This window comes from Anticarsia gemmatalis, chromosome 25, assembly GCF_050436995.1.
Source record: "Anticarsia gemmatalis isolate Benzon Research Colony breed Stoneville strain chromosome 25, ilAntGemm2 primary, whole genome shotgun sequence".
Lineage (NCBI taxonomy): Eukaryota > Metazoa > Arthropoda > Insecta > Lepidoptera > Erebidae > Anticarsia > Anticarsia gemmatalis.
The window spans coordinates 1,886,070-1,903,119 of NC_134769.1; the positions used below are offsets into that span (position 1 = coordinate 1,886,070).

General features: G+C 34.8%; 1 protein-coding gene across 7 annotated transcripts in view; it reads right to left on the reverse strand.

The window, feature by feature from the left end:
- The window catches only part of Itpr (Inositol 1,4,5,-trisphosphate receptor), a 136,804-nt gene that overhangs the window by 68,402 nt on the left and 51,352 nt on the right, over positions 1-17,050 (reverse strand). For all 7 annotated transcript variants that reach the window (XM_076131180.1, XM_076131179.1, XM_076131177.1 and 4 more), the window contains exons 3-4: positions 14,738-14,808; positions 7,272-7,387 (exon numbers count right to left, since the gene is read on the reverse strand). In XM_076131180.1, the coding sequence (XP_075987295.1) occupies positions 7,272-7,387; positions 14,738-14,808 (187 nt within the window). The remainder of the gene's footprint in view (positions 1-7,271; positions 7,388-14,737; positions 14,809-17,050) is intronic.

Consider the following 17,050-nt stretch of genomic DNA (forward strand, 5'->3'; position numbering starts at 1 on the left):
TTTTTGTCCAGGTTATTTTGTGAATCGTCACTATAAGTGGTTCGGTGAGCGTTGAACAATTTTCGGATTTTTAAACTATTTTTGTGAAACATAAAGTTGACTATACTTTCAGAGTTATGTAATCATTATTATTGATTACAATTAGTATAATAATTTCAGGTTTTTTGTTTCTTTGAACATTCAATTCCCGCACTAAGAACTGCTCTTGTTTCGCGGAGACTTATACAAACAACGGACACAAAGTACAACCAGACCCGAAACAACATATTTGCGGATCGCACAAACATTTTATTTATTGCGTGTAGAGATCGATCCTACGAACTCTCAACGCTCTGGTAGTGGCGTCGCGACCACCTTAACCACTGGGCCACATAGGAGCAGTCAGGAGTCCACACCCCCACAAATATTCATTCTTCAGAGCTATTGATAAATTTTGTATGAAAATCTGTTCAGCATCCCTAGTGGATGCCGTAGGAACAAATTTTTCAATCCATTTTAAATACTCGAGCCTATTCCAGCGCCAACTGTTGAAAAGTAAGTAAGTATAGAAGTATCCTAGCTATCAAGTTTCGTCTTATCTTTCTTCCAATAATCTCTACCCGTATCTCTCGATCCAGAGGGATTTTATCAAAATCCCTTCTCGCTCGATATTTTCGCAAGCTCGCGTTTTACAATTTCAACTGGAAACGACATTTTATTGAGACTTTACATTGAATAAGTAAGCAATTTATGTAGTTACACAGGACAGATAAAAGTAAACACAATTCGTATTTCATTTTACATATTGAAAATGACTGAACATAGAGCAAATTGGACCACTTCTCAACAAGAGCTTATTAAAATTTAACACTTTTTTCTAAGAGCTATTTTTATTTCTTCTAAAACATCAGAAGAAAATGACTGTAAATCGACCTTTCTTTAAGAATGCTTATAAAAAATGATCACTATTTCCTATCGCCATTTATTTCAAGTTACAAATTCAGTAAAAGAAAATTAATATAAATATATCAGAATTCGGCCACTACTTAACAATGCTTATAAAATATATGCCACCGTTTTCTATTGCCTATTTTTCATTATCTATTTAAACTTTTCATTAAACACCAAATAGCATGATCATCGATTGCTTCTCAATTTACTGATCGACACGTCACCTTGCCCTATTTCATACACCCCCTATCTTCCTCGATTGACAGGTGTAAGGGGTAGAATTTACCTATTCAATTCAACTTACGCAAATTTTATGGAAAGCCTTTCGGTCGCATGAATGTGAAATCTCAGAATTCCTTTATGAAAAGACGTCGGGCCCTCGTTTATATTGCGATATTTTTAGCTATTTACTTCGTGTCATATTTCAAGACGGTAACGAAATCAATGAGAACCTGTGACGTAATCTTAGGTCTAGAATTCACTATTTACGGCGTCTATCAATCTTTGTTAAACAAGAGAAAAAAAAATTAAAAACAATTAGTTTCCCACTGCTGGGTATCCATGAGGGAGGGGTTAAACATTGAGTCCACCACGCTGGCCAATTGCGGGTTGGGGACTTTGCACATCTTCAAAAAGATAAGTAAATTCTGTCTATATATTTTTCTATATATTTACTATTTACTTTAATTATGCATATTAAGAAAATTTGAACTTAATTTAAACGTTAAAAGCTACCGATTAACGTTTCCAAGAGTTCAACACATACAAAAACGAAAATAAAATTTCACCTACCCAATTTCCCTTTACCTAAATTTATATTAGCAACAAGCCCAAAAGCCTAACCAACCCTTCTCGTAACTCTTGCGGGAAGATTTTAATTAAATCGCCTTAAAATCACCCTTCAATTTAGGGAGGCCATCATGCCGAGACTAAAAGTGGGTCAAATACGAAAATTAATACACGAACGTGTTGTCTTGTGGGAGCGAAATATCTACGTTATTCTGTTAATGAATTATTTGATTAAAACATGATGTTCCTATCCATAGTCGTTATGAAAACCAAATTAACTCTCTTTGACCCGTTTGTATCTATAGGTAACTACTGAAAAGTTCGAGTTCATAATCTGCCAGAGCTAAAGACTTTATCTTTCGGAAGGATATTACATGTATATCGAAGCAAATTGATGTTGTGGAACGTAACAGTGGGTAGCGCAAGGTCCTGAAATTGTCTGAATTGTCTCACTTTATCCCAATGGTGATATAACGAGACGTGACAATATTTACGTGTGTATATAAAGTAAGACGCCCAAATAAGCCATGCGGGAGTACAAAATAAATAATCTTATTTTCAAGATCCCAGAATTAAAACGTATTTAAATTGTCAATCGACTAAAAAGAGAGACTTATTTGTATTCACTTCAAGTTTTTCAAGATAACTAATGGATTCACAAATCCAATTTGCATTTATCTTATTAAAAAGGCATTAAAGTCTGCGCTTCGCTTTGAGTTTTAATTTCCAATTTATTATTGCGAAAAATACGAAAAAAACTGGTTTAAAATACTGAGTTTTTTAGGATCGGTTTCGTCGACTGCATTATATATGTCTAGTACATACAATACAGAAATAATATCACGCCCTTTGCCATAGGTGTAGGTAGAGACAAGAGAACACTACTTGGTACGATTCCAATCTTCCCTAGCTTCATTCACATAATAATAAATCGCTTATTTTTATGTAAAAGTACAGTTTCTTAAGGCTAGGGCTACACAAAATGCTAAAAGTTAATGTTTATCATCCATGCATCTCGTCTTAAACGCGATTGAAAATTAAAGGCATGATACAATATATTTTTAAGCTAGGTCTACGCCGCAGGGGCCAAGCGCGAGCCGAACTTAAGTTTCTTTTACAATGTTAGTTCGAAGCTTTTAAGTTAGACTAACCTACACGAATTTCTGCTCGGCTAATACTCGTCTGTCATAAACCTACCTTTTAATAAATAAATAATAAATTTAACCCATTACTGTCCCACTGCTGGGCAAGGGTCTCCTCCCGAAATGGGGGAGGGGTTAGGTTATTTCTAATACACACATAACTTCGAAAAGTCATTGGTGTGTTGCCTCGGGTTCGAACCTGCGACCATTTTCGTGGGAGGTATCAACTTATACCACTCGGTTATCACTGCTCTACTTTAAGAACCTACCTTAGGAAATTAAAAACTGTAGTATAATCATCATTCTATGAAATCACGGGTTACTAATAAATATATTTTCAGTTTACGGCCTAAAATGGGACACTGATAGACATATATATCATCTAGTAGACCCATTTACCTAATTTATAGACCAGCAACAATTATATAACATTCATAAATCTTAATGTCAGTTGGTACAGTGTCCGCAAACTAACACGAGAGATACATCAAGTATAAATTGCTAGACGATTATAGCACTTATTACAAGGGATTAGGGTGCTTGTGCCTTCTGTAATGGGACATTTGTCTTTCTAATATCGTGGTTTATCAAATTGATGACCAGTTAGTGGGAATTAATGGTGATTATTGTGGTTAGTATGTTCGTTAGTTTGAGCTACAATGATATATCAATATTATGTTTTGAAAGGTTAAAAAATAGGTGTTCTGATTCAAGTGAAACGAATAGTAAAGATGAGTCCGTTTCATAACGTTTAGCACAGTTCCATTGATAAGTATCGTATAAGATATTCGATGATTCAAGTGTCACTATATAATTTTGAAAAAGAACCGTCAAAATTCCATCCTTTAAGCTAACTGATACTTATCCAGAATTGAGATTCGAGCATTAAAGTTTATGTTTGTATTATTAGTACTTTCTGTAATAATTGTAAGCACGGCTCATGTAACCAGGGCCAAAACGTCAAGCAAGACATTTATTTAATAGCGTAATTCCCGTACAATATTAGGTTACTTTTTTGTGCCTTCTGGGACAAAACTAAAGGCTTTTTAAGGAAAGTAATTGGTATTAAATGGCTATATTGGTAGTGCTTTTGGAAGGTCGTGAACAAAGGAGTAATCCCATGGGTCTTCAGACAAATTTAGTTGAAGAGCTACTGATGGTAATGAAACCTATAGAGAAACTAGTCTTTAGATTAGGTTACGTTCATTTTGTAATAGAATATCCGCCTAATTGATACTATAGAGGATTTTCAAAGCTACATAACTGTTCAATTATATGTGAATGACAAACCGCAAGTTCTTAAAATTGCTGAGACTTTTGTTTCGAATTAAGGTGAAGATAGGATTACAAATAATGAACACACATACATTCGTTTTCAAACTTCAAAGAAAACTGCACCAAAATTTCAACATTAGTTTAGGAGCAACGGTGGTACAGACATACCTACAGACGCACAGTTTTAAAACACAATACCTTTCTTTTGGCGTTGTGTATTTAAAAGATACCTCCAAAGTAAAAAATATGTCATAATTTTAAATAATAATGGTCGATAAGTGTTCCAAATAACATTTAAAACCAAAAATATCATACCCTACTTTTCCCTCATTATAATAACTAAACTACTGAAACTCATTAATCAAGTAAAAACATTAATATTTTTACTATAAATAATGACAGAAGTAAAACGGGGCCGGTGGAAGTTTTCATAAGCGTTTGTATCAGTTTCACAAAGGAAATGAACTCGTTAATGGATATTTTTGATTTATATTGATTTAGGCACTTGTCCCACCAACAGCGAGTAAACGATTAACTATCGACTATTTTCTCGCTCAAGAAACGTACAATAGATATGACATTCCGTGTAAATAAAAGAGATGCATATACTAATAGTTGATGACACTGCCGCTTTACTAGTTTTGTTGCTAAGCGACAAGCTGTCAAAAATGGACTCGCCCAACGATTAGAACCACGGAATAATAAAAATGACTGGAAGAATCACTAAGAAAAATATATCAAATAAATTCATACTTTACTGCTCGTTAATAGAGTTTACTTTTGTTTAGTTTAAATGTCTGTTCGAAAAACGGTCTCGAGTGAGACTTACTTTTAAGGGCATTTGTCCCTCTCTAACAGTTGCCACTGTATAATGTTTGTAACTTATGGTGGTGATTTTAAGATTATTACTGAATTTACATTCGGTAATTGTTGTTTCATTAAACATAATTTTGGTATAAAAACAATCAAAAGTAGTTTTATACATTATTTATTACTCTTGATGCACACTAAGGATAGTTTGTATCTTGAAAATGTTATAATTGTTAGTGATCCTTCCAGTTAGTACTAATTCTTCCATGATTAGAACACACGCCGAGAGAGCAACCAGCTGTCATTAAACAACTACGCACTCGTTACTCGTTCATCGTCGGCGGTGGGACAAGTGCCTTAGTAGCTATAATAGAGAACGGTATTTTTTGTGAGTTGTGACTTTATTTTATTTTGCTTTATATTAACTAGTATCGATTAGCTTAGTATATACGAGTAGAGGTCTCTTAGGACGTGTTTAGAAATAAGTATTAGATAACTTATTTGCTACATAAAGTGACAGCGATTGAAAGAAAACTACTGTTAAAATTTAATCTGATAAGCTTTCCTATTGTTATCCAGAAGTGATGGTTTCCTGTTTTAATTTTCTAGAAGGCGCTAAAATATTGATAAAGCAAGCATCAAAGTCCACATCAAAGAAATTGCTTCAAAATTGTCACAAATAAATTTTTGTCCACTTGGGGCGGCTAACGGTCTCATTCCTGGATAAGCCCTTTGCCATAGCAGTAGGACAGTAATGGGTGATTAGACAACACTGGTTGAATGTTGGTTTCATAGAACATTATCGCCATTTGTCCCATAAGAAATTCAATGCGTCATGAGAAATTCTGAAAGCAAACCCCCTACTAGAATATAGATCAATATAAACACCCGTGATTATTCCCATGACGATCCTAACTCCGAGGGATCTCGGCAAGGATTTCAAGTCTAATATAAAATTTACGAGGCGAGATATCTCGTGCGAAATCATTATGGAATACGGTTGATATTTAAGGTTTCGTTTTAATGTTTCTGAGGGCATTTAAGGGCCGAATTGCCACTTTAGGAGTTGAATTGGGGAATGATACGCAATTTATAGTGTTTTTGGTTGTGCGGTCGTATCAAGCCTCGTTAAAAGCGATTGGATGTTTTTTTTATAATTTTTGTTTCCGGGCTACAAATGGATTTTCAGATCTAAACACACGAATTGGAATAAAAATTGCGATTTCTCACGGTATAAGTAGAATTTTAGGAGAAATTGATCCGATATCTATGGGAATCAACGACAACTTAATTATTGCCAATCACACATCCATACTTAATATTATAAATGCGAAAGTAACTTTGTCTGTCTGTCTGTTACTCAATCACGCCTAAACTACTGTACCAATTTGCATGGGTATGGAGATATTTTGATACCCGAGAAAGGACATAGGCTACTTTTACCCCGGGAAAATGACGCATAATGGGAAAATTAAGGTGGCGGTCGAAGTCGCGGGTAAAAGCTAGTTTACTATATAATACCAACTTTCCAGCAGAATATTCGTTAACTTCATTAATACCATGCAATAGTCGCTAAAATAAACCAATTTATACAGTTTTAAATTTTACAATCAAACGGAACTTTAATTAAATATACTACAAAAACCTTTGTCTTTACTTTATATCTAGGTCATTGCCAGTATCAGATCTTTCAAGAATCAAAGACGTACTCTCCTTTGTCCCATTTTCACCTATTGTGCCCTGTAGCCCTTTTTAAAACAAGCCCTTTGTCACGTTTTAAACGCTTCACGGTTCGTCCTTGAAGTTGCGAGCTCGACGAAATGTAAAAAGTTAAATAAGCCTGTGTTATGCTAATCTGTTAAATTGTCTGCCCTTGGGATAATGGATGGCATTGAGTGGAGTTAGGGAGATTATGCTATGTGTGACAATAGGTCTCTTGTTACTTTAAGAGGGAGTTGCAAAATTATATTATTAGACAATGTTATTATGTTGTTGTTTGTTAATTTTCTAGTTAAGAAGTTAATTAATACATTTGATAGTCCTCTGCATAGGTCGTTAAGAATTACGCCGATTTTGTATCAAGTTTCTAATTTTGTTTCCTGCGCCTTTTTGGGCCGTTAAAAGTTGCTGTAAATTATTTTTTAATAAGGCACTCAACAGAGATTTGAGTAGCAAAGGATAGTTACAACATATCGCGATAAACATCCTTTTAAAGGTAAAGATTTGCTTTCTAGACACAAGGATAAGCAAGACTTAAGCTGTATTCTTTGCGTAGTTCTTTCCCTCTCAACTGTAAGCATTTAGAAGAGGATAGCATATACTTACGTGTAACCTCTTCAGCAGTCCTGTATCGGTGTTGGAGTTGGCCGACTGCTTGGCAGTATTCCAGAACTGCTTTTGAGCGGAGTATCGGTTCATAGGACATATTTTGAACAGGCAATCTGTGGACAATACGTTTATTTAATACAGTAATAGTAAACTCCGCAGATATTGGAAGGAAACCTTTCTGAGAACTTGAAAATTCTTTTAGCGAATAAGTCTGCAATTCAGTTTATCATTTCATACTTTTTGAAATCTTTCTCCCTATCGTCAATCGCATTCTTGTTAACATTATTGATACCATACTTCTCTTGACAAAGACAGTATAAATCACACGCATTGAATTTGAAAGAAATTAAATATATATTTACGTTTTCGAAGTGACAATAATAGCTCTACCATTCCATAATGAGTAACCCCATGGAAAACCCCTCAGCTTTATTGAACCCGTTTTCCTTAAGACAGTGTGATCACCGATATTCGATACATTCCCAAAAAACCACGCAGCCTTAATCTATCCCCACCTGCGGTCTATAAAGGTACCTGAACAGAATTAATACTATCCGTAAAAGCTTTTCCATTCAACCTGTTTTAATATTCGCCAAGAATAGTAATTTGAGGCGTATTCATTTAAAACTTAATAAACTTCACCTAAAAAGACAACCAATAACACAGAAACATAGAGACACACATTGAAATTCATTGAGCTTAAAATACACAGAATCAGAATAATATGTGATATAAAAATTATGTGATGCTAAGCGTTAAACTCAAGACCTGCTGAACCGATTTCACTAATTCTTTTATTATAAAATTTCTTGAAGTACAAGGATGGTTATTACGGGGAGAAAATTCGCTGAACCACCTATTACTTAATAATAATAAAAGCACTTGCTATCCATATTGAGTAACCGTAAACATAATCAAAACCAGCTTACCTCAAGACACTATCACTACTTTCACATCTTCCATCCATATACAAAAAATGGATGGCGAAATAAAATACATGCCCTAATTCATGCAGACGAAAATTTATCCCCACCTGCGGTCTATAAAGGTACCTGAATAAAATTAATGCTACCCGATATCCGTAAAAGCCTTTTCATTCAGCCTGCTTTAATTTCCGCTTAGAACAGTGATTTACAACCGTACATTATATTAATGATAGCTAATAATATATTTAACGCGACACATTTAACTCGTCCTATTTCATTTGTAATTTAATTAAATAGTTAGAGGTAAAATGTGTGAACATTTCATTTGTGTTTCAGAGCTAGTATAGAATTAATTGTGTGAAAGGAATTGCTTTGCAGGTTTATACCACCGTGTCTATTAAAATTACGCGTAAAATTTCTATCTAATATATGCTAGTGTGTGAACTTTTTTCCACCGTGTCATGTATTAGGTCGGGAAAAAAGTCTTTTCGCATTACAGTATGTATGAACTTGTAATAAAATCTTTTCTCTACACAAAAAAGTTCGATACATACTAGATATCCAAGTTCATACACACTAGAATGCGAAAAGACTTTTTCGCCGTCCTAATAGATTTATGCGGAATCCTGAAAAATCCGGTATCCTGTCATTGCTTATATTATTATATCCAAATGCTCACACGGTCAAATCTATATCACAAACCTGAATATGATGAAGATCATATACTAGTTTCTAGGACGGATTGATTGTGTTTGTCACTATCTCGACGGTCCCTACGTACATTCCCTCAAGTGGTACTTACGGGATTTGCCTTTTTTGTTTCCGTGACCTTCCGGTTGTCATATACTTTCGATTGATTAAAGAAAAATTAGTAAAAATGCTTTAATTCTACCCTAAATCAACACTCGACAAACCCCAGAACTACAACACTTCCGATGTAAAATGTCACTAGTGAGAGTTAAGACATTTTACATTGGCAAGTCAACAACACTCCCGCGCGCCTCCCCCGTAACTCCCACATGCGGGCTTGTTGCGCTCGCGCAAAAAAGAAAATGAAAAATGTAAAAGATAAAGGTAAAACCATCAAAATATCATCAGGTAAGTTGAATTTGACGTTTTATTTTATTGTACCTTCTTTAACTTTAATTATTAGTCAGTAAAAAGTTTATTTTTAATTACATTATCAACTTAAATTACTTTTTTGGTAATCGAAACAAGCTTTGTTCAATTCCGACGTAATTAGTCGCTTTTGGTAGTGACGTTATTTTACTTGGGAATGTTTTGAATCAAAAAGTCTTAAGTGTTACATAAGTGTTTTTACGTGGGAGAACATATACTACTGTTTTAAGTAACTGCCACTTAAGTTATTTTACATCGGGAATATTTAATTTAAAATGTAAGTAATTACCATTTCTGTTATTTTACGTTGTTTTTTGTTATTTTTTTCGGGTCCATTTTCGCTAGCATCAAAAGATGAACACTAAGATCTGGCTCAAATCCATGCAAAAAGGAGTCCTACGCCACCCTCGGCTCCATTAGCTTCAAATTTGCTCGGTGATAAAATACTGTCAGATTCAAGTATAGCAGAAATATTGGAATCGCCACAACCGACGTCTTCTCTTTGGCTCCAGGGGGTTTCTCAATCACCTTCCGAACATCGTGTTCCTTCATGGACTCCAACTCCCGCTTCATCGCTGCTATTCACTCATGGCTATCAGGTCTTCGAAGGACTTCTTTGTACGAACGTGGTTCTTCCTCTAACTTGCATGTACTGTTGTAGCAATATAGTCCACTTTGTACGCTACGAAGCCTATTCCTCAGAGGATACCTAGGCTCTTCCTCGATATTCACACTTACTGTTCTGACTCTTGTATCACAATGTTCAGCATCAGATTCATTTGAATTCACAGGCTCCACAGATTCAACACAAGGATCTGTATCCACATCTGCTGAGTCTGAGCTCTCCTCCGCATCTTCAATACTGTCTGGGTCTGTCAGACGTGTTTCGTTCTCCACATGCCTCACGAAGTCTTTGAAAAAGTTCAAAGCTTGAGACTTCTCCCTGAGAAAGAAATTTACTAGTGAAATCGTCTACTATTACGAACATGTAACGAGCTCCACCATAAGAACGTTCCGACATGGGACCACACAAATCAGCATGTAATAAACTGAGTTTGTCTTACGCTCGCCTTGCTTCACCCTTTGGAAAAGGTAATCTATGTGCCTTACCTCTTATACAAGCAGCACAAGGTTCCATTACACTTTTACCTCCAACCTCGATGTTAGGCAACTTCCGTAAATCATTCAAGTTAACATGCCCTAATCTACGATGCCAAAGTGCCAACGAGTCTTCAACTAGAACCGTAGCCAAAGCACCATCTACAATAGCAAAACAACAACCTGAGACTTCACTAGCAGTAACCACAAGTTTACTCGTTATCTCGCTTATCGATTGGTGAAACATCCTACAGCCATTAGAATCAAAAATAACTCTCCATCCATTCTGTACCAACTTAGATACCGACAAAAGATTAACTTTCAAGCCAGGCACAAAGGAACAATCTTTTACAGTTAACAAAACTCCTTTCACATTAACTATAATATCACCTTTGCCTTCACTTGACATTCTATCATCATTTGCACACGTCACAACATTCTTATCAGTAACCTTAAAGTCTCTAAACCACTGCTTCTGAAAACTCATGTGTGTCGAGGCTCCACTATCGAGATAAAACGTCGAGGGGCTGAAGGATGTGTGCACCGACAGTGAACACTTGAACAGCATAACGCAACTTTCTTCGACTTCAAGGAAACCGTTGGTAAGCGTGCACCTCATCCTTGTCCAGCATCGGGCAATCGGACTTCTTATGACCTTTCTTTCCACATTAAAAGCAGTTGTTTGTTTTGTTTTGTTTCTTCACTACTAAAGCCGAGTTCGACGAGGATTCATTTGAAGAGCTCTGAGCGCTATCTTCTTGTAGAAGCTTTTGCCGAACATTTTGAGAAGTAATCTTCATTCCTGAATGCTCTATTTTATTTTAATGGTCGGTAAACATCAGGTATACCTCGCAAAAGTACCACGGCAACCAAATCGTCATCGAAACTTTGATTGATTTCTTTACGCTTTTGAGCGTGACTCATGACAGCAGATCGGTGGTTTTCCAGCTTCTCATCCAAGAGACAATTCATCAGAGTTATGCGCCTATTTATTCCCTTGTCTTCAAAAATTATTGTCAATGCTACCCACACTTCTTTTGCGTAAGTAAGATTTTGAACATACGGATACAGATGAGATTCTAAGTAAAGGCATATTAACGTGTATACTTCTTGATCCTTCTCGATCTCGGCTTCATCATCCTTCTTTGGAAGTGTTGATGTATACTTGAAACATTTTTCTCGAGCAACCATATTCAACAAGTACCTAATTATGATTGCTCAATATTATTACTATGTAATATTTTATATCTTTATGATGAAGAAAAAGGTTGCCTATTGTGAAATTAATAAAAAAAGTTTATAAAATATTTCTTTTTATTTTATTATCAGCCCTTACCTCATGGCTTCCAGTATGAAAACACCGTAATTCAATATTATACTCAACGTAAAATTTAGTAAAAGGCAGTTACAATTTAGATCGTTGTTCAATCCCCCATGTAAAGATCAGTAAGTACCACTTAGGTAAATGCTAGTCGGAATGTTTCCGATCTAAAACGACGGTTGTGACCAATGGAACATAAAATGAATATATTTTAACGTTTTTATTTTATTTTCTCATAAAAGACAACAAATAAAGACTTCGTGCAAAATTTCATAGCTCTGCGATTGATAGAACTTGAGATACAAGTGTTTGAAACTTCAAACCGCTCTCCTGTAAAATTTGCGTTTTGCAATTAGGTTATTGTACGTAGGGACCGTCGATCTATTTGTTAATTTTCTTACAAAAGTGAATAATTAATGTATTCTTGTAAAAAATAAATATCTCAAACCTTTTGTCTGAATGTCTTCGTAACTTCACAATTTTGTTCGATTAGGTACTGTACATACAATTTCAGCTAAGCTGTTTAAACGGTTAAAACTCCACTATTGAACTCTTTGACTGAAGAGGCAATTACTAGAATCGGCTTGCTTACTCTCTCAACTATAATGACTGAAAGTTCAAATAGCACGTAAAAAAAGGAAATCACTTTTAGATACACGTATGTATCTAAACGCCTTTTTCCCTGAGAAGGAAAGAAAAAGCCATGTTCCGGAATTGTAAGTAGAGGTAGTAGTAGGGTCTGGTGGTATCTTCTTTCATGCAATTCATCAATCTTTTGTTAGGTCTCAACAAAAGATTGATGAATTGTATGAAAGAAGATACCACCAGACCCAAAACACTACTTGTGGGTTGCACAATTTATTGTTCCGTGTGGAAATCGAACCCACGAGCTCTAGAAGTACTGGTGTGGATCTGAAAGGGAATAAGACAGCGTAGACGTCTGATTGAAATGTATGGAGAAATAAAACATATTTACCGACCCTACCTAGCGTGAGCGAAGACAATTGTGCCTTTAAATGCGTTTAAAAGAAAAGTGTGTTACAAAAATGTACGATATTATTCATACCATAAATAAGTATGGCTTTTCAACACAGTAATATTTGGTTAAAGCCGCAACTGTATTTATTTCCCAGTAGGCAACGCGAAATTTTCATTACGCCCGAAACCTTGTTTTATTGTTCTGCGGCTGATTTCAAATGAAAATACCTGTGTTCCTTTCCTACATGTTTAGTTAAATGTAAAAATGATGACTTTTATTGTTTATTAAATGCTGTAACGTTAATTGGTTTTAGGGAAACCTGGTAAAGGCTTATTTCGTTTCAAACCCAAGCCCCTTGCACAGTAAGGAGTAGGATTACTACGGCGAAATTACACTTCCCATTCGATTTATTTACCGTTCATATATTGTGATAGTTTAGCGTAGTTTTGATATTTTTAATCCATATAAATAGAAAATTTTCTTGCATATTAAATTAAAAATATTCTAACCTTCAAACATTATCTACATTAGGTAACATAATAAATCACATCACAAAGTTATGAAGCTGAATTACAGAGTTTTAATTACGCATGAAATTGATAAGCAGAGTTCCATTCAAAAAAGGCCTATCGTAGCGAATTAAATAAAGGAATGAAAAATACTCAGTGACTCAGTTTGATATGAATGTCTACAAAAACAAATATATCAAAAAATGAGTACTAAGTGGCACAGATCATAAACATAAAGATTGCCTAAAAATTCTAGTCTTTCTAAGTTTAGACTATACAGAGAGTATGTAAAAACAAAATAACAAAATTTGTAATCCATTCCTTCCTCTAACTTATCCCACAAATGCAGTTTCCCCATATTTCAGCCGGAGCTATCTGGCGTGTCATCGTTCGTTTCACACGAGTGCTATCGTAATCCAGTAAAGATCAGTCGGTCTGGAAACGATACCCAATACTTTTCCAATACACTCCTCCGTCTATGTTAGTCTATACTAAGGTTATTGCGATAGAATTGTTTAGGAAAAATAGTTTTCTCTCGTGAACGTATAAAATTGACACATGCTCTGTCACGTTTAACGGCGCAGCTTGCGATAGCTTATTTTAAAATGTACCCTGGCTAAACACTAAATCTAGCTGAAAATCATGAAGGTAACAAAAATTTTGACATATTTAAATAATGTTAATCGAAAATAAATTTGAGAAAAGTGGCGAAATCTAAGACAGAGAGAGAGAGAGACAGCTTAGAAATGCGGAGATCTTTATTTTTGACTGACATCATTATTAGGACTTTATATAGGACGAAAATTTATTAAATACAAATTAAGACTTTTCCATCAGTAATACCCCAAAACTAACATTTAAGCAACTAAATAGGTATTTAAGTAAACAAACATATACGCTTTTCCCTTAAACTCGCAGATTGAAGCCACTATTTTACTAAAGCAAGAACAAGCGTCCGTATTCTGCAACGTGAAATGTAATCCCGTCATTTTCAGCAACAAGCCTGCTAATCCCCCTTTGAGCGGAGTTCAGCGTTAAGCTTAAGTGGTCACATATCGCGTCGACAGCTATGAATGTATTACGTTTAAGAGAAATGTTACTTATTAAGAAAGTGGTTTGTAGACGTATTACTAAATGTTCATTTTCATTAAAAATTGCCTCTATAAATAAATAAAACTGACGAGATTTTGGACTACCACTTCTGTGTGTCGTGGTTTTCGTGGTGAGAAATAAAATCTGCAACGTGGCTTCTTAATTGGCTTACTAAAAATACGAAATCGTAGAATCTAACCGATCAAAAGTAAATATAAATCTCAAATGTACAAAAGCAAAGTGTTTATCTTACGCAAGATTTCGTGCTAATTATCCACTGTTCACTCCTCAAAAGCACATAAATTGATTCTAATTAAATTTAACATCCAAACAGTTTTTACCATACTTCCTTTCACCTCAAAATGATCATTTTTAACAGGCATTCCTACATAAAACACGTGAAACAGTAAGGCACTTACCCCGGAACTTTTTGGGCGGATCAGTCAGGTCGCCCGCCTCGGGGCACACCACGCACCTGTCATCTACCAACCTGCAAAACGTTTACATATTAATTACTTTGTTAAAACTATGTTGTAGGAAACAAGAATATCACTTTACTGTAGAATAATATACTTTATAGTTTTAGTCCTAAATGCAGAGAGACACAGCACAATCCACAAGCATCGTCAATTTACATGGACAATGGCTCAATGGCCTTAACTAACTTTTACTTTAATTTCGTGTAATTCGTCAAAAAGAAAGCAATATAATATCGAGAAAACAATTAAATGTGGTGTCGGAAACGTCATTCGTTGTTATCGGGGTGAAATTAGCAGACAGTTTGCCACTTCTGAAAAACGAAAAAAAATATTCTTCCTCTTCCATTATCATCTTTTTTTTTCATTATAAGAAACAGTCTAGGCGCAGAAACCATAGGCGCTGAAAATATAGGTACAGAAAGAGGACCACTGTAAAAAATCCTTACAGTATCTTGAATCAGACAGCTGTATTTCTTAAACCCGACAAATACAAATGACACATCCAAACCATAAAATAGAAATAATTCCCACCAATCACAGCAAATGTTCTGCAAACTAATTTATTAGTTGTAATTCTCATAAATATCTCAACATGTAGTTAATCTCGAACCATCTGTTTAATAATATATGTGTTCCGGTGTTCGCTACAGATGTTTCTTAATACCAACTCGTTAGGCAAACGTTATCATAATAATATTATGAGCGGCTGCAAAGCTTTTTGGAGTATTTCCATATTCTGCAGTGAATGTGGTTGCGAATTCGTTTGGAGGTAATATAAAATTAAGGATGCTTTATATTGTGCTTCTTTTTGCAGGAAAAAAAATGAGTTTTAATGTACTGTTATATTGTAATTTTCGTAATATTTTACCGTAAAACTTAGTACAGCAGGATTTCGATTGAAGGTTTAACCTAAGTGGCACAAAGATACTTTAATAGAGATGGACTGTGGATGAACCGTCTTTTCCAAAAAAAGCCGCTACTTTAACCACAGAATAAACCTTTTTTTTCGTGAGTAGCATTAGAATACAGCAGCAGCAATTAAATGACAAACTTAAAGCATTCGATTTTTGTTCATGTCTCACTATAGTCTTTAAAATATAGCTTGATTAGAATAACAGATGTCAAACTGTTCTGACTAGGGTTGTAGAAGTATTGATCAAAATCGATAGCGAAAAAATCGAATCTAAAATAATTATATTCGATTCAATTATTTTTGAATTAGCTTTTTACGAATTGTTGTTGTGAATCTTATTGTTTAAGCAAATTCGTATAGGACGACCAGCCCTACTTTTAACACCGCACGGAGACCTCTCCTAGTTTAGTATTAATTAAATAAAACAATGAAATTAAAGTTCAATAAAATTAATTTATTCAGTTAATGGTGCAATTCTGATGATAGGGATGAAGATGATAGTAATTTAGGATGCGCAGTTAATAGTGCGCATCCTAAATCAGTATCATCCTCATCGCTATCATCAGAATCGCTGGAACAATCTTGGAGATTAATTATTAATTCTTGGTCACGAATAGTGTCAAAGTGTACTTCGCGATTAACGATTAATCAGATGATTTACTCTTATCTATTGTGTCTCCTCACTAAAATTTTTGCAACATGACGTAGCCTTGTAGAGAGGTTGAAAATTATTAGGTTTATTTTTAAGACTAAAGAAAATAGTACTGATTTTTAGTTTAAAGGCTGATTGTATTGAATTATTCTGATTTCTAATTGAGGATCTGTATTTTAAAAATAGTTATAATGCTAGACAAGACAGATTTTTCGTGTTTCAATTTGTAATACTCGTTAGACGTCACTACAAAGTTGTGTGCTCTGTTTTGCTTAGAACTGTCATTTTAATCAAGCTATATTTTAAAGAGTATAATAAAATGTTCCCCTAAATTCTGTAGCATGATAAAGATAGTAAAGCAGTTTCCTCGTTGACATCTAAAGTAATACAAACAAAATAAAGTGCGGTGCTTCATGAATAATGGAGCGTGCGTCTGTATAATATAGATCTCGCTATAAACCGGGACTACCGGAAGCTTTAACGTAAGAATATTATAAATAATTCGCGCTTTTGTTATGCTACTCTTTATAACGCTACTGCAGAAATATTTAAGATTACTAGATAAAAATACCAGTTTTTAACATCTAAGACTGACTCCACCAAACCACAGAATATTTTTCTAACGTTTATTTTTCAATATATAATAGGAACGCATGTCATTTATACCACAAGACGACACTGTCACAGC